Source organism: Thunnus albacares, chromosome 20 (genome assembly GCF_914725855.1).
Source record: "Thunnus albacares chromosome 20, fThuAlb1.1, whole genome shotgun sequence".
Classification (NCBI taxonomy): Eukaryota; Metazoa; Chordata; class Actinopteri; order Scombriformes; family Scombridae; genus Thunnus; species Thunnus albacares.
This window is the reverse complement of record NC_058125.1, coordinates 9,550,902-9,568,457: the sequence shown is the minus strand read 5'-3', so window position 1 is coordinate 9,568,457 and position 17,556 is coordinate 9,550,902. Positions and strand designations below refer to the sequence as shown.

General features: G+C 38.0%; 2 protein-coding genes across 4 annotated transcripts in view; one reads left to right on the top strand and one right to left on the bottom strand.

Moving 5' to 3' along the window:
* Nucleotides 1–6,793, bottom strand: part of baiap2l1a (BAR/IMD domain containing adaptor protein 2 like 1a) — a 28,950-nt gene extending 22,157 nt beyond the window's left edge. Inside the window, exons 1-3 of one of the 3 annotated variants that reach the window (XM_044338556.1) lie at nt 6,391–6,793; nt 4,823–4,898; nt 4,529–4,615 (exon numbers count right to left, since the gene is read on the bottom strand). In XM_044338556.1, the coding sequence (XP_044194491.1) occupies nt 4,529–4,615; nt 4,823–4,898; nt 6,391–6,441 (214 nt within the window). In that variant the 5' untranslated portion in view covers nt 6,442–6,793. The remainder of the gene's footprint in view (nt 1–4,528; nt 4,616–4,822; nt 4,899–6,390) is intronic. The other 2 variants (XM_044338554.1, XM_044338555.1) reach the window with 2 other exon arrangements.
* Nucleotides 6,794–8,727: 1,934 nt separating this feature from the next.
* On the top strand, nt 8,728–14,358 carry tmem130 (transmembrane protein 130). The gene is made up of 8 exons (XM_044338315.1): nt 8,728–9,056; nt 9,129–9,211; nt 9,287–9,458; nt 9,549–9,694; nt 10,114–10,198; nt 10,301–10,503; nt 13,091–13,200; nt 13,788–14,358. Exons 1-8 carry the CDS (start codon nt 9,049–9,051, stop codon nt 13,926–13,928), a joined length of 948 nt encoding a protein of 315 aa, XP_044194250.1. The 5' UTR covers nt 8,728–9,048; the 3' UTR covers nt 13,929–14,358.
* The last annotated feature ends 3,198 nt before the right edge of the window (nt 14,359–17,556 follow it).

Sequence of the window (17,556 nt, the reverse complement as noted above, 5' to 3'; positions counted from 1 at the left end):
TTCATGCAACAACTAGTTTGGTGTTTGTGAAGTTGTTTCACCTTGTTGTTTTGCAGTGAAAATGTCACTGCCAGGCCGTGTAAGATGAACATATTATTAAATGAAGTGATGAAATACTGGCATTGTTAACTGGCAGGTGTGGTATTTCGTAACAGCAGTGTAAAAAGAACGTCTCAACAGTAACAGACATATAAAAATAATAATACATTAATTTAACTCTAGCTGACTTGCAGCTAAAGGGTTTTCATACATTTTTCCTTTATTGTCTGAGTATCAAAAGTGGTCTCATGATGTGTAATAAACAGTGTTTAATCATCATTAAAGGATCAGTGTGTAGGATTTAGTGGCACCCTCCCCTTCCAAGAGTGTAGGAGAACCTACAGTGGGTGCAAAACTCGCAAAAAACATGAAAGGCCCTCTCTAGAGCCAGTGTTAGGCTCGTCCGTTCTGGGCTACTGTAAAAACATGGCAGTGCAACATGGCGGGCTCCGTGAAAGAGGACCTGCTCCCTCTGTAGATATAAAGGGCTCATTCTAAAGTAATGAAAACACAGCGATTCTTATTTTAATGGGATTATACACTAATTAAAACATACTTATGAGGGGGGATTCAAGATTGCAGCATAGCGGACAGTCCACATTGCTGAGCTCTGTGCCACAACATTGATAGTATCAATTATTCTCGCACACTAAGTAGTATCAGTCTAGTGCTTTTGCATCAGCTATATTAATATGAGTATCGATGAGTACTTTTTGAGTTGCTCTGACACCATTGAAAAATGCCAAGAACTAAAGCAGGAGCAAATGCATCTTGAACTTGCCTAGCCTCCTACCTAGCAGCTAGCAGCTGCTAGCAAGACCAGTGCACTTGACCTTGCCCTTCGTTAAGCTATCTCTCTGTATAAAGCAAGGAATCTCTGTCTGTATGTTTGTCCTTCACATATCTTGAGAACCGTTCATCTGATCTACTTCACACTAGGCGGATGCACTGCTTGGGACACAGGGGAGTGCGGTCTCGAATTTGGTCACTCAACATGTTCAATATGAATTAACTTGGAATAAATAAATGATGAGTGAGCCGCTCCTTTCTGCAGCAACAGGACAGAGAATTTCAGGGCTGGAGTAGGCTTCTGACCAGGCCCACCGACGGATTAAGGCACTCGAGAAAGAGATGCAAAGCATGGCTGAACACATTGATGACCTCAAAAACAGAGGCAGGAGGAAAAGTATACATATTATCGGACTGCCTGAAGGTGATTAAGGGAGATCAAACAGGCATTTTTTAAAGGCCATAATTCTGGTAATAACATCAGAAGATGTCTGCAATAGATGGTCTTGTGGTGTCCTTGGATGCAGAGACGGCTTTTGACTGTGTCGAATGGGCTTATCTGTTCTTTACCCTGAAGCAATTTGGTCTAGGCAGCAATTTCATTAAATGGGTGATGGTTCTTTATAATCGCCTGATGGCAGCAGTCATAACCAATGGGGTCAGATCAGGAAACTTTGAGGTCCCAAGGGGGAGCAGACAGGGGTGTCACTGTCCCCACTGCTATTTGTGTTGGTGATTGAGCCATTAGCTGAGGCAATTCGGTGCAACCCTGCAATATCTGGGCTGGTTGTTGGCCAGAAATGTCATAAATTGCTTTATACGCTGATGATATTTTATTTTATTATTTTATTATTTCTGTCTAATCCCGCTGCACCAGTTCACCACCTTATAAAAACTATCACCCAATTTAATGCTCTCTCTGGGTATAAAATAAGTCCAGCAGATGCTGGATGAAGCCAATTTCAGTCCATTATTTGTGAAAATCAAGCAGGACCTGGAGTGTTGGAACTCCCTCTCTATATCCTGACTAGACAGAGTCTCATACTTTTTCTGGCTGGTTTGGCTCTTTCATTTGGTGTAAACAAAGACCTCTAATTAAAATGTCCACTTTACAGCTCCCAAGTGAGGTGGGTGGCCTGGATCTTCCAGACCTCAAAAATATCAGTTAAGTGCCCTTTTATAATATGTGATGGACTGGGTTTGTACTTAGACTTCCTCAATCTGTCTGGACATTGAAGCTTCACTGTCTAATCTAGTCTAGTCTAGACTCTGTGTAGTCTTGAAAAACTTGAGAAAACTGTTCAATGTCCTGACATTCTGTGCAAGGAAAAACATATTACGTCAGTGGATTTCCTGTAAGGCTCCCACGATTTCTGGTTGGCATAGGATAATACTGGAGCATATCCCGCTGAACCTCATGACTTACTTGATACTGTGATAGCTGACTCAAAATGATATGAGATATTTGACAGACTTGCCTTTTTGGGGTTTTATTCTGTTTGTTTGTTTGTTTTTTCTCTTTTCTTTGATCATCTGTGCTGAGCTGTACGGTGTTATGTTCTAAATTTTAGATTGCTGTTACCCTTTTAGTCCTGTTATGATGGAAAATTCAATAAAACATATAAAAAACATACTTGTGAATATTATATTCCATTTCTGCCAAGTCAGTTCTGCTAGATGCCACTAAATTCTACACACTGGACCTTTAAGTCTGAAATGTGTATCTATATTTATCTAAACCACTAGTATATATGAGACGAATGCATTAGAAAAGGCAGAAAATGTCTCTGACTAGCAGAGGAGAGGTGATGTCTGGGAGTCTGGATTTTTTGGCAAGGCTGTCCATTTAGCATTATGAAAGGCATTGTTCATAGTGTCATTTTCAGACACTGACAAACTTCCTTATTCCTTTATTTACATCTTAACCAAACGTGGCAGACACACCTAATCCCGTCTCTTTCACACAGCGACAGCTCTGTGAACATCGTTTCACTTTGTCTGACATTTCATCCATTGAAATGCTGTTTATTACTTGAAATATTGCAAATGCCATCTACAAGAAGGGAACTTGGTCAGAAGTAGTAGTAGGAAAATCCACAGCTATATTTTCCAGAGGCAAAGGAGAATGATGTAAATGGCCTTAACATTCACTTTGGTCACAATTTTCCTTTAGGGCTGAATGACAGGATTATCTTTCCATTTTAACTGCCCTGCTCTCATTCGTCACATCAACCTGAGCTCACACGAGGCTAATTTGTAACCCCCCCCCCCCCCCCGCATTATGGTGTGACGCAGCAGAATACAAAAACAACTTGATGAATTATAATAGCATGGACAAAGTACAAAGTAGCTTGGCTCCAAATATTATCGCTAATAAAATAATTGGAGATGAGTCATAGGATGGATGAAAAGCAACCTGCACAAGCTTGATGGCAGCCTGACAGAGGAGATAAAGAAGAGGAAGCACTTCGATCAGAGCGAGAGGTAGACCATGGAAAATAACGAATTTCTGCTGCTGCTGCTGCTCTGCCACAAGGCTTCAATCAGTGTTGTTTCCAGATATTTGTATAGTTAACTCGCATTTGGGGTGATAGTTGCATGCAGGTGTGGAATAGAAAAAGCGTTTTGATGATGTCTGGCTTCCATAATTCAACAGAATGTTTGTAAGAAACAAAGGTGGTTACTGAAGTGATAACATGATCACGACAAAAAAGTCACTTTCATTACTTCATGGTGACTTTAAAGGAATAGTTTCACTTTTTGGGAAATGCACACATTTGCTTTCTTGTCAACAGTTAGATGAAAAAATTGATATTAATCTCATGTGTATGTAGGGTAAACATGAAGCTAATAGCAGCAGCTGATTAATTGAGCTTAGCACAAAAACTGGAAACAGTTGAAAACAGCTAACCTGGCTCTATTCGAAGGCTGTTCGAAGGTAACAGAATCCACCTACAAGCACCTCTAATGCTCACTAATTAAAATTTTATATTGTGTTATTAACAAGAAATAGATGCAAATTGTCATTTTTTTTAAAACAGCCAAGCCAGCTTTTTCTGCTTGTTTCCAGGCTGCTGACTGAAGCCTTATAGTATAATGAATGGGCAAAAATGCCTCTAATTAGAGCTGGGCGATATGGACAAAATTGATTTTTGACCAAATACCTCAATATTGATATTGCGAAAAGGATTATTGGTGCTTTCACAAAATATTTACACAATGAGATTTTTGATAAATAATCATCAGTAATGTGGATATAATGAGTAAGTGGGTAAAGGCAAATAATAGAACAGCTAGAACAGTCTGGTGAGCTCAGAAAATTACATCACTTTACTGTAACGCAGCCTTTAAAACCAGGAAAAGACAACACTTACACCATATCATGATATTACGTTAAGTACATATAAGTAAATCTAAGACAATATCTAGTCTCATATCACAATATTGATATAATATCAATATATTGCCCAGCCCTACTTTTAACTCATCTAACTCTCACCAAGAAAGTTAATAAGTGTATTTTCCTAAATGTCAAACTATTCCGTTAAGTACTTTTCAGCAGAAATGGAGGTCAGGAATCATTATCTTTTTTCCAAGCTCTATTCTCTCAGCAGAGACACTTGAGCGTGGATATGATGTAGACTCCCTGGAGATATCGCTCATTGTGGGTAGATTTAACCTGGGCTCGCATTAAACTCACCAAGCTCCCTGGAGACTGGAGACACGGTAGCGTTCTCTCCTATCTTTGAGACGGCATCGAAATAGACCTTTCCAGCAAGGGTCATCGCTGCGTGGGGAGACAGATACACATCATCAAGTTACTGGCTGGGAAACGAAGACTTCATGTATCAGCTTGTGTTCTGGTGAAATTCATGTGAAGGAATTTTTCAACTAAAGCTGTAGGATTTTAAAAGCTGAGCTGTGTAAGCGACAAAGCTCACATTAAGACGTGTTGATCATTAGATGTCATGTATCTTCATTTTGTCCTGTTTACCTGTGACTGACTTCTCATAGCTCTTCCCGAGGTTGACCAGGTTCCTCAAGCCTGGGTTGAACTGCTCCATCACATTCTGGGACAAAGAGCAGAGATTTAAGATTGTGGAGAAAGCAACAAGCACACAGCTGCTCCTTTCCCAAATTATACAATTTTTAACACTTTTCCAAGTCACTTTCTATTTACACACAAACATCTCTAATGACTTTCTTTTTTTTCTTTTGAAGAAGGTGGCTTGTTGAATGTAATAAAAGTCATGAGAGCTATTTTTGTGGGAGTGGGTGGAGAAGAGAAATACATGAAAACAAGTGCAAGTGTTTGTGCCATCGCTCTATAAATATCACCATGTGAGAACAATAAAACGTTCAATCTTTAACTTGACCCTTCACGTATGCTTTACAAGTCCCTCAAAAGAGCGAAGTCTCACACAAAGTGGCAGCTATTTGTGGCATGAACCTCAGCGCTCTCCCCTCCCACCCCCCAGCCCCCCATATCTCCCTCTCTCTCTCTCTCACTCTCTATTGAAATGCCTCAACAATCAAGTGCTGTTCACCTCCCTGTCTCTATTCCCCTGGCACACCCTCAATAGAACAATGAAGGGGCAGGTATGACTTTACACAGAGAGAAGAACAGAGCTGAGGAGAGAAAAAAAGGGAAACAGGTTCCTTGTTTTCTTTTTTTCTTGCTCTCCCAGCTGAAACTGTGGCACACTGTAAACCACAGGTATGACTCTCTCTCTCTCTGTCTGTCACACACACACACACACACACACACACACACACACACACACACACACACACACACCAGTGAGTATATTCCACAAAAAAATACTCTAACTCTAATTTTACTATTAAACGTAAACCCCAAACCATAAAACAGCCATTTAACTTTTAATCTAAACTGTTTTTTTCTAGTTTTCTTCTGTCTTTTTGTCACACAGAGACAGGAATATACAAGCACACACACCCTGACACACTCTCACCTGCATTTAACAGGTGAGAGGCAGCAGTGTAAACTTGATTAGATTAATTTAGACAGACTAAACTCATCATAAAATGACTCTTGATCAAATCATTGTGTGTCAGGATGATTGATGGGGTAGGCAAAACTTTCTCATCACATGTCAGATAAACAAGAGGGTTTACGGCACTGTGGTCAGCTGTGATTTATGCATCTATAAATAATCAGATACCAGGGTGTTTCCCTCAAGTGACAGCGGTTTTGTTGCACTTTACAGGTTGATAATGAAGTGCTGAATAGTTTCAGTATAGTATAGAATAGTTTCTTTTGTAAACAACAACACGGTTTCAGGAGCTCAATCGGATGTTTTGGAAAGGGTTTTTTTGGCAACGTGACAGCAAAAAAGGAAATAAAACTCCTATAAAGAGTTACAAGTCCTAATAAAAGACAAGCATATAACTCTCTTTAACAGTTTTTAATGTTGTTATTGCTGTGATTTATAGTCAGGGTTAAAATGCAACAAATCACAACCCAACTGTGGAAAGCCGATTTCCCAATTCAGCCTACCAAGAATTAAATCCATCCATTGTCAATATTTGCTCACTCACCTTGTATGTACTTTCAGTGAGCTTGCTCACACCATCTGGAGTGCGAGACATGCTGGCAGGTTTATTTCTCGAGAAATATAACAAAACAAATAGAGAGAAAAAAATGAAAATAAAAATTGTGTTTCGTAATCCAGGTGTTCACTCGGAATGGTAAATCCCACAGCCGGTCCTGCTCTCAGTCTGCAGCTTCGCTGCGTGCATGTGGGCAGAGAGACGCTCAGCAGCCGGCGGCGGCGGACGCACTGATACACCGACACTCTTCCCTGGTGCGTTTAGGGCTGAGGGCGGAGGAGGGAGAGGGAGGGGGCCGTGACGTCACGAGAGGTGTTCTCATGTGGTGAAATAAAAAGTTATGAAGCAGCGACTGAAACTACATGTGTGTTTTGAGTGGAGGGGGGATAAACGTCTTTAGAGGGGATGACGCATTTTGAAATAAAGTGCTCTGATTGGCCTGGAGAGGGCGCTGTAGGTCAATAAAAAACAGTTCATGGAGTCGTGGAAAAACTGAGCCTTTGAATACAAATAGCAATACAATACTACAATATAAAATACTCAATTTCAATCAATTTTAAATTAGTTTTAAAATTCCTTCATTCAAAGTTCAACTTAAGCAACAGTTTGTAAATATTTTCAACAAAATGTAATGAAGACGTCAAACGTAAAAGATGGCTATTCATGATGCAGATTGACTCCATGTTAAAGGATTATCATAATGGATTAACATGATAGCAGCATTTGTATGTCTAATTTGTATAGAAGAAGCATAATATGAAAATCAGGTACTCAAGCACAAGTACTTCAAAACTGTGCTCAAGTACACTTTATTTGTACATATGAATTATGAATAGAGCACTAACATTTTATTTTACATTTTATGAAATGTGAATGAAATATTCCAGTGTGCTGTTTGTTTTCACATGTGGAACGCTGTTTTCATACTGAAAGATGAGATAGCAAATATGTCACATGTAGACTATAAGTTAAAAAGAAATGTAATATGTTGTTAGACACTGAGTAGAAGAGTGGTCTGGTACTTAAAACATACCTGTCAAAGGCCTGATGGGGGTGATCTAATCCATCAATTGAAAAGCTGTAAACGATTCATCTCCAGGCTGATATTGCTGAGACCTGAAGGTATCACATATCATGTTTGGGCTGCATCTTTTCTAATTTAAAGTGTCTTCATCTATATACATAATGTATATTTCACATAAAAGCAAGGCTAATATTTATATTGCAGTCCTGCCATCCCATGTCCTGTTGGCAACATGGTTATGTATGGCTAGATTGATGCAGTTGGGGGTACTATAGGGCAAAAAGGAGGTGTGGGCCCCTACTGACACCACCACCACCACCACCACCACCACCGTGTATCCTATCACTGTCAACTAAACAAATGAAATAGATTTATTCAGGAATATGCTTGTTATGAGCATAATTTATGACACAGAACACCTCCATAAAATGTGGCCTCAAGATAAACTGATAAAGCAGGATCTTGGTCATTTCAATTGATATAAACAAATTTTGGCACTTTAAAAGGTCCTGGGTTATTACATCTCCACACAGTCCTGAGAAAAGACCCAATTAAGCAAAATAATTGAATTCACCGGTGTGGGTTTACTGTGGGTGTGCAGGACCTTTAAGGTATATTTTTAAAGTTTAATTAAGTTTTATTCATGATGGTTTTTATTGGCATGTTGTCTTGAATGTCGTCTGTCCTGCACTATGTGTTCACCAAGGCAAGTTCCTAGCTACATTTGTTGTAGCTACAAAGTTAAGTCAGCTCAAATTTGCAATTATATAAATCACCATAAACCAAACCAAAGCAAACTTTGGCTGGTAATCCAGCCTTTTAATGTCACTATATTTATAGTCAGATAAAACACATAATGTGTTGTCTCCCATCTCTGTTTAATCCATTTTTGTGTTTTTGTGTATATTCTCAAATATTTTATATATATATACTGAATACTGTAAAAATGTATTATTTATATCATCACTTGTATGTATGTTCTTTTTATGTGTGTGTGAGAGAGTGAAAGAGGGAAGATTATGCTGACTCTTACTGTCAAATCACACTATAGGCTTGTCAGAAATATTGATATTTTAATTATCCATATTGACCTGTGTAGCCTGCCAAAGCTGCAGTTGACAGTAGCCCAGTATATCAATCTGGTAATTTAATATTCTAGACATAATTTAAAAATAATCCCAGTCACTAGTTTGAATAATTGCTGGTTGTGTAATACTTGGTTTATTAGCACCACCATGTGGATGTTCCCTGTAGTAAACTGAAATGTATGACTATACCTCGAGTGTACTTCCCAAATTAGCCTTTTGGTCTTATTTCTGTTTCAGAGAAACACATAAATAAAGTTTGTCACATCTGAGAAGATGTCCCACATCACCGACAGGAATGTGACCCAGGACTGAGCCTTGCATTCAAAAGCTGATTGTTGTTCTCCATGCAGACACATGATTGAAACGCATGGTGACAATTTCAAGCCTTTACAGCTCTCATCTGCATGCTCTGAATCTCACAGGCAGTCAGAAGAAGCCACAGCACATCTTCCTTCCCCATGTCCATCCACTCTGCCTTCTTTATTTTTTCTACTTGAGGTCCTCCAGTGATCTCCAGTGAGAGGACCAGCAGATATGGAAAGGTATATCCAACATCTATTAAGACTTTTGACATCTCTTGAATCTGTTTTAAACTTTGGGATGTATGCTTACAGAAAAAATGTTGGACGGATCTTGATGCTTCTCCTCTTGGCTCCCCTGGGTGTGGCAAAGACTACAGACCCTTTGACAGATTTGGGTATGTACTTCAGCATTTCATTTATACTTCTCTTACAGAGGCTTCATAATAAGATATATCATCTTTTTTAAACAGAAAACATTGCTGGGAAGTTGGTTTTCTATCAGATTGAAGGGAATGCCACCTATGTTAGAGACACAGGAGAACTGGCCTCTGAAGTTCCCACAGAGACCATGTTTGAACTCTACGATCCCCAAAAGAATTTCAGCACAGCAAAGTTCACCTATACGTGGGACTTGGGGAACGGGTACGCAGTTTTCTCATACATTAATTCTTCATGAAGGTTTGGATGCTTTTCTTTATCATTTGCACTTCTTCTGATCTTTTTGTAATGCAGAGAGGTGATCCAGGGGACTGAACCGGTTGTCCGGTATCATTACGCTAATTCAGGGAACTACACACTGCGGCTGAAAGTAGGAGTCAATGTGACCAAATATACACCTGCAATCACTGGGGACTACTCCATGGATGTTAAAGTGCTCGGTTTGTAGTGTTATGTTATTAAACATTAGACCAATTAGATAAGTTAAAATCTTTTACATTGTTTGTGTACAGTTTGCCAATTTTCAAAGTTTCATATTCAGTCTTACATCTTGATTTTCTTGAAATAAATCAGAATGGTCAGATGGTTCCAAGTGCAATTTCAGCAAATACCAATATAACACGGCAGAAGGAGGCAGATCTTTCCTTATCTTAGAAAGAATCTTAAAAATTAATCCAAGAAAATCCCCCACAAAATTAGATTTGCATTATGAAATCATCTCCCATATCTACCAGTAGCTGTTCAGTTCAAAATGAACTGGATTTGTATAAAAGTACATGTTGTATTTTTATGATTCTTCCAGAAGTAACGTTAATCCATGTAAGTAATAAAATGACTAATAATTGAAAGTGATTTGCAGATGCCATCAAACACATCGAGCTGAAGGGGCCTTCAGATTATGAGATGTCTCAAAACAGCAGTTTGGCTATTCATGTCGATGGAAGGTGAGCTTCGTTTGGTTTGTTTACTCTCTCTTCATTCCTCTTCGTTCAGGGAATAGGAGAAAACGTTGTTTTATGAAAAGTAATCTGTGTGTATGTCTTCAGTCCTCCCATGTGGGTGTGCTGGCGTATTCTGCCCAACTGCAAGCCGGACAGGACGGGGGGCTGCACACTGACCATGCTGTATGAAAACACCCTGCGACTGAACCACACCTTCACCTCTGCGGGCGTCCACTGCCTGGACATCAGCGTCCGCAATGACATCAGCAAGTTTCAGACCTCCCTCAGCCTCTATGTCAGGAAAAAAAGTGAGTGGCCACACATACACACACACACACACACACACACACACACACACACACACACACACACACACACACACATACACACAAATACCTGCAGGCCATCAGGCTAATTTCCATAACAAAAAGATGGCGAGACAGAAACTTATATAAAGAGATTGGCAGAGACAGAAAAAGGGCCAAAGAATGAATTAAAAGGTGGAGAATTGCCTAATGATTGGCATGCTTTATGGCATGTTATTGTTTTCTGTGTGAATACATTGAAACTTCAGCTAAAGTGATTTTCATAATGGTTTCTTTGGAGGTTTAGGACATTCTTTGCCCTTTTAGAATTATGAAAATATCCCAAAACACATTACATAATCTCAAAAATGCATTGTCATCGAGTTACACAACAAGGTTCAATGTCAAGGTTCTATGTAGATTTAGTCAGTTTATCCACAGCACAGAAGAGGACTGGACTGTAGTTATAGGGTTTAACTCATTCAAACAGTTTCATCAGTTCTACTGAGTAGTAAGGGGAGCACCAGGTATTTGTACTCATTATTTGCAGGCTTTATTCTGGTGAAACCACACAGCTCTTTTGCAAATGGTTGGTAAAACACAGAAGAGTAAACACATCAGGTCAGGACTCAGCAGTGGTCAACCTAATGCCTTGACTGACCTCCTCAATTGTTTTACACCTATTAACACCTTGATCCATGTCACTCATTTTGAGATTTGCAGCTTTTCAAGAGATTACATTGTTGATGATTGCTTTCTTTTTTCAAAACTTAAGCTGGTGCTGCTCTTATATGGGATAATTCTACACACTGGAGGTTGTTCCTTGTGTGCACAAATGTATGTATATATGTATAATCAGAATATGAATTTAATATGATGTATAATAGTGCGAAAATCCAATACAGTGCATTTCTAACCTTAGTAGCAGCTGGTATGGAGGACCTAGAGAGCATGACAAATGGTTAAAAAGTGACTCATTAACTGATGATTAATTTAAAATAGAGGGGAAAAGGACACGAATGAAAAAGTAATTAGCAAAAAACAATTGGGAAATTGATAAAGTGCAAATTGTCCTTTTTCTTTAATTCAGTTAATTATTTATTTATTGTTAATTTTTCATTTATTTTTGTTGTTTAATAGTTTCTTTTTTACACTTTATTTAAATGTTTAATAGCATCATCAAATTTATTTATAAATTCATTCATTTATTCAAATGATTAATGTATCTATGTCCATTAAGAAGTAAGTTGGTGAATTGCTTTTTTTCTCTTTGTAAAATCTTTTTTTTTTTAATCTATTTTCAGATTTTATTATCTTTTTGTCATCCAATGAAGTATTTGTAAATGATTTCTTTACAATTTGATCTGTTTATTATTTAGGATTAATTCTTTGATTAATCCCTTTTTTAACTGTCCAACTGAATATCAATCAATGAACAACTTTATGACCATTTGGAAGGCTCTCTTTGTTTTCTGTAGACTTCGTAGATTCAGCTTTGAATCAAAACCAGTAACTATTTATAATGATTCATTAATTTGATTTAGTGCACGCATACAGGTAATTATTTAGCTAAGGAATAATAAAGAAGATTGATTTTTTCAATTCATTATTCCAATTTATGTTTTCTCCCACCATCTATAGAATCTGTGACCTTTTCCACAATCAAAAAGAATTGAGGAACTAAGAGAAGCTGTGCTGTGTCATGAGATGTTTCAGATAAAACTTACCATGTGCCATTTAACCACATTAGTTCCACAGACAGAGAGGGAACAGAGAAAATCGAGGAATCCAGGCATATCAGAGGAGACTGATCTGACTGGCCAGCACGTTTCTGCTGTGCTCAATTGATTTGCTGTCGTTGCGATCTCACTGAAGTTATGATCAAACTGAAACTCATAATAACGAGCTTTTAGTGTCAGTTTTCTTACTTGCTGGGAAGCAGCTTTTTTCTCAGAGGAAACTCAGAAAAGAAAACACTTCAGTAACACTTTGGTTGACATCTGTTGCTGCGCTATTGCAAGCTTTTCAACAGGCAGCCTCTCATGGTCACGTACTAAACTGTGTCTAATGCCAAACAAGAAATTATAGCAACAGCTTTTACCTGCATTAACCACAACTTCTACTTAACAAAGTGGTGCACTAGCAGCTGGACCAGAACCTTATGATTCAAACACAATTTCCGTCCTCATGTCACCCAGATGCTAAGATGAGATGTAGATATGGTGATTAACACACTTTAATTAAGAGTACCTTTACTTTTACATGTACTATACTTTAAGGAACTAATACTAATACATTCAAACATCAAATGAGACCAAAAGAGTCACTTAACTTCCTATTAACTGAGTAGAAATGATCCCTGCTGGAAAATAGTGACTATGGGCACCATCTGATGGTTTCCATCTCAACATGATTGCCCCTTCAAACCAAAACATCAAAACAAGTTCCAATTCACTAAAGACTTTCTTTGTTTCAATTGGAAAAAACACCAAATGAAGAAATCACTGTTCAAATGTTCAATAGTGACTTTGATTCTAAAAGCTGCACACTCATTACAAGTGACATGTTTTTTTTGTTCTGTCAATTACAGATAGCAACTCCCACATGTTCTTCATCCTGTCCTGTGCTGCCATTCTTGTTGCAACCTTCTCTTTCATCACAGTCATTGCCTGTCGCCCTCGTCATCAGAGCAGATCACAGGTATTGAACGTGTTACAAAATCTTACAGTGACAATTCACAATATGAATAACTTCTCTTTGCAAATGTCAAATATTCTTTCAATATTCATTACCTTGGGTTTAAAGGGTTAAGATGTGGTGAGTATTTAGTGTCCAACTGGGTTCAGCGCATGCCTCTGTACTGCATGTGTGCTATTTTTATGATAATTACAACCAGGAATAGTTGTATGTCAAAAAATGATATTGAAAATGACGCACCTTATCATGCTATCCTATTGTTAAGTGTTAAATGATTAGTTTTGCTGCATATTTGCTAATATGTTTAAATTAGCTCTGATCCCATCCCTCAGTGTATCGAGTATCAGTCATTGTCCTTTGATGCAGATTATGACCACAAGGAGGCTGTCTGTGCCTAGATATAACGTGCATGTTGAGCAACAACGTGTGTGCCACAAAAACTCCCACAAATTTAAACATACTGTAGATGTAGGATGCATATTGTCCCTTTTTATAGTTTGTTGATATGTCTATCTACTCTAAAGGCAACTTTGAACCAAATAGACATTTCATAACTGACTGTCTTATTGTCTGGATATGTCATTTTGCAGATTGCACCTTCCGGTAATGCTCTATTCCTGAAGAACCAAGACTCTGATGGTCAAAGCGCTATTCTTTTTAACTTCTCCACCGCAGACAAAGAAGAGAAAGAGCCACTCCTCATGCAGTATGGGACTCAATACTCCTCTTAACCCTCACATTGTGTGTGTTTGGCAGAAGAAAATGTACAATTATGTACAGAGCTACAGAGCATCCATGTTGTAGATGTATATAGCTAAATTGGATCATTGCACAACAAATAGCTTGATAAGGCATTTTAATAAATCACATTCACGCTGTATGAACAGTGCCTTTATATGTATGTACATGTATTTAGCCCTGCTATGCTCAAACCTTTTTAAATGAATGAGTTAGTTATGTATGTTCAGTAAGCTAGCAGGTCAAGTACTGTCTGTATTTTCCATAATCGAGGTGATAGTGATCAATTATTGAGTCACAATGCTTAGGCTGACATTCAAATGAACTCATAATAAATTAATAGCTCAAGTGAAGGTCATGTTTAAAGAATGAGTGTTAATTTAAGCTTGCTGAGAATGGATCAGACCACTCATTTATTTATGTTTTTCCCACATTAATATACATTTGCTTTGCTTTTGCTTTTCAGAAAAAGAATAAAACATTTATTTCCTTTGTAAAAGTTGTGCTTGTAGTGCTAAACATAAAACAATGTATAACTAAGCTCCATATTGATTGTTGTTAAGAGGAAGCCTAAAATTGGACAGTTGAGATTTTGAACATTTAAAGAAAGGCCTCTTGGCCAGTGCAACATACACGTGCAGCAGTGGGGACATAACACACTAAAATACCACCACTATCACTTTCATAACACTATTGCTACTACTACAGAGAGTAGTGAAAAGTGGGTTTTGTTGGATAGCTGAAATGTTGAGAGGGAGGATGGCTGTGTGATAGAGAAGGCTGGTGATTTCAAGCCTGTTGGACACACAACACAGCAGTTAAGATATGAAGAGTCTTATGGAAACTGGATCGTCTGCAGGGGGAGGAGATTTGATTATAACAATTAAGATTTTAATCAAATTCTCACAACTAAGATTTGAGTCAATTCTAAATTGCATAAAACTGCATGACTCCGTGGTTCATTTTGTGGCCTGGATATGTTGAAGAGGTTCACTCTCATTTTAGTTATCAGCATATTTAACAAGCTTTAAGTCAAGTTAGCGGCTCTGTGAGACTGTATTTAGGAACAGTGGTGCTTTGGGCTAATTGCTAACAACAGCGTGCTAGCACACTCACAATGACAATGCTAACATGCTGATGCAAAGCTAGGTATAATGTTTACCATGGTCACCATTTTAGTTCTAGTTCCCCTTGCTGCTTTAAGTGGGATAAGAATTAACAACAGGGAAGCATGGCACCCCCTACTGTACTGGAGTAGCTGTAAAATTGCCATATATGGTAAGGGTTGGATATCTGACTCCACCCACCCCCTTCGGCTTGGGGTGGGGTCAGACGAGCAGGTCAGTGGGTATTTGGTCATAAACCAATGTATCTGACAAAGTCAACTTTCGACCTGATGATGGCACAAGTTAAATGATTTGTGATTTTCAAAGTTACTGTAATTCATCCTGTGGGTAACATGAATGTCTACCAAATTTTATGCCAAAAAATTTAACTCAAAACCACAAATCAGAACCTCATGGTAGTGTTAGAGGAAACAGGGATCACCAAAGTCATTATGAACCATGAATGTCTTTCCCATCTTGTAGATATTGAGATATTTCACTGGACAAGTAAAAACTTTGACCCTGGCACTAGAGGAAAAGTCAGATCATCAAAGTCATTAGAATTAATGACTTTAATGATAACCTCACACAGAACAAAACCCTTGACTCTTTACCAACTGCGCTGATTAGTTTTATGCCTTTTATTACCTTGATGGTGTTTAATGACAGCTTGTCCTCTGTTAGAGATGTCACAACATTATTAATTGTGAAGTCTCCTGATGAATGCCAGCTGTCAGAGATGCTGTGGGGAGCTGAAGTTGGGAAGATGAATACCTTGTCAACGACCTTGAGCTGTGCAGTGTTTAAAGTCTTTATTGGTCCACGTTTTTTTATCGGTTTTTAGAGGCTTAAACATCTCATGAACCTGTCTACTTAATCTATCACTTGGTATTGTAGTTAGATGCTGAAATCAAAACCAGACACGTAACTGAGACAAATACAAGTAAGACATGTTGGAGCACCTTTACTTGCTCAACTGAAACAACCTTTTGATTACAAGAAGTTTTTTTAAAGTTTCTGATGTGTCAGATCTATTTTCTAGGTTACTGTTTGGGTTTAAATGGACAGAACAGGCTTAAATAACCTCCTATATAAGTAGCATGTCTTTTCAACTAGACCAATATTCAACCCAAATATAAAATAGCTTGTGGGCATAAGCACAACCACATGCTCAACATCTATGACTATTGTTAATATAACCACAGTAAATAAAGAGGCAGCACAACCACAACAACCTGGAACACTTGTTAGCAGTCAACAGAGCAACATGAGTATTCATTTTGACTCTTGTTTCTGTCCTCCTGATCAATATAAGTCTGATATTCACTCTACCTAAAGGTCTTTTTTTGTCTCCACTTGCTCCCAGGAGAAATATCTGGCTCCTTTGCTGATAAATGCTCCTATGTTCACCAGTCACTAGTCACAAACGTCGTCTGCCTGCTGTTTGGTGTTGGACAGTGGCTTTATAAGAGCTGTAGTTCAGTGATTAAGAAATTACTGAGAAATTACTATTACTGCTCCTTCACACACACACACACACACACACCCACACACTGACACAAGATTTTATCATTTTCAACTCTGTTATTTCTATTTTATTAAATTTGTTGTGTCTCACCTTGTCACCGTGATTCTTATGGTGAGTTTTTGCACTTGATTACTTTTTTCGAGGTGTCAGGGTTATATGCTTTTCATTGCACCTCTATCATTTTTAATAAATCCTAACTTTTGAATTTTGTCCTGTACAAATAAGCCAACTATTTACCAACTAACTCTTTTTTTAATCCTTTTATCCAGCTTGTAAAATCAGACACAAAATACGGGCTGATAAGTGTAAACAGATGTAGACTGGCCTTGGACATCTTCTTTTCCATTTCCATGACCATTATTGATGAAATTCAGCTCTGAACAGCCAAATGAAGACTTTTATGTTATTGCTTCTTTTCTTTCAGCCCAGATAAAAGGCTGTGACATATAGAACATCATATGAAATGACATATTGTGAGAACAATAAAGAACGTTATTGTACTGTGACATGAACATTCAAGCTGCATTAATTCTGTCCTCAGATGAGGCCACCTGAAAAACAGTCTGTGTGGATTAATATCATATAAATTAATCAGACGACTTCACTGAAGAGGCTGCAACAACAAAACCCTATGTCTGTCTCCAGAGACACATACTATATAATGTTTTTATATGTAGCAGGCCAGTGTCACCATTTTTTTTTTTTTTTACATATTATCTCAGATATCCAAGAGGTGCATTTAACAGTCACATAGAAACTGTCTGTAAAACCTTCTTTACACATTTTATTTTTTTGAATGTTTGACAGTTGCATTTAGAAACAAAATGTAACCCAAAGTTTTTACTTTAACAGGTTAAGCCGCTCATCTTGCTTTTAAAGAGCTGATAACCATTTAGGATTTCTTTAATCTGGGTTTATGTCACATATATGTAACCGTATCCAGTAATATCAGCGTATTAGTATTAAAAAAACATCATTTTAGCTCTA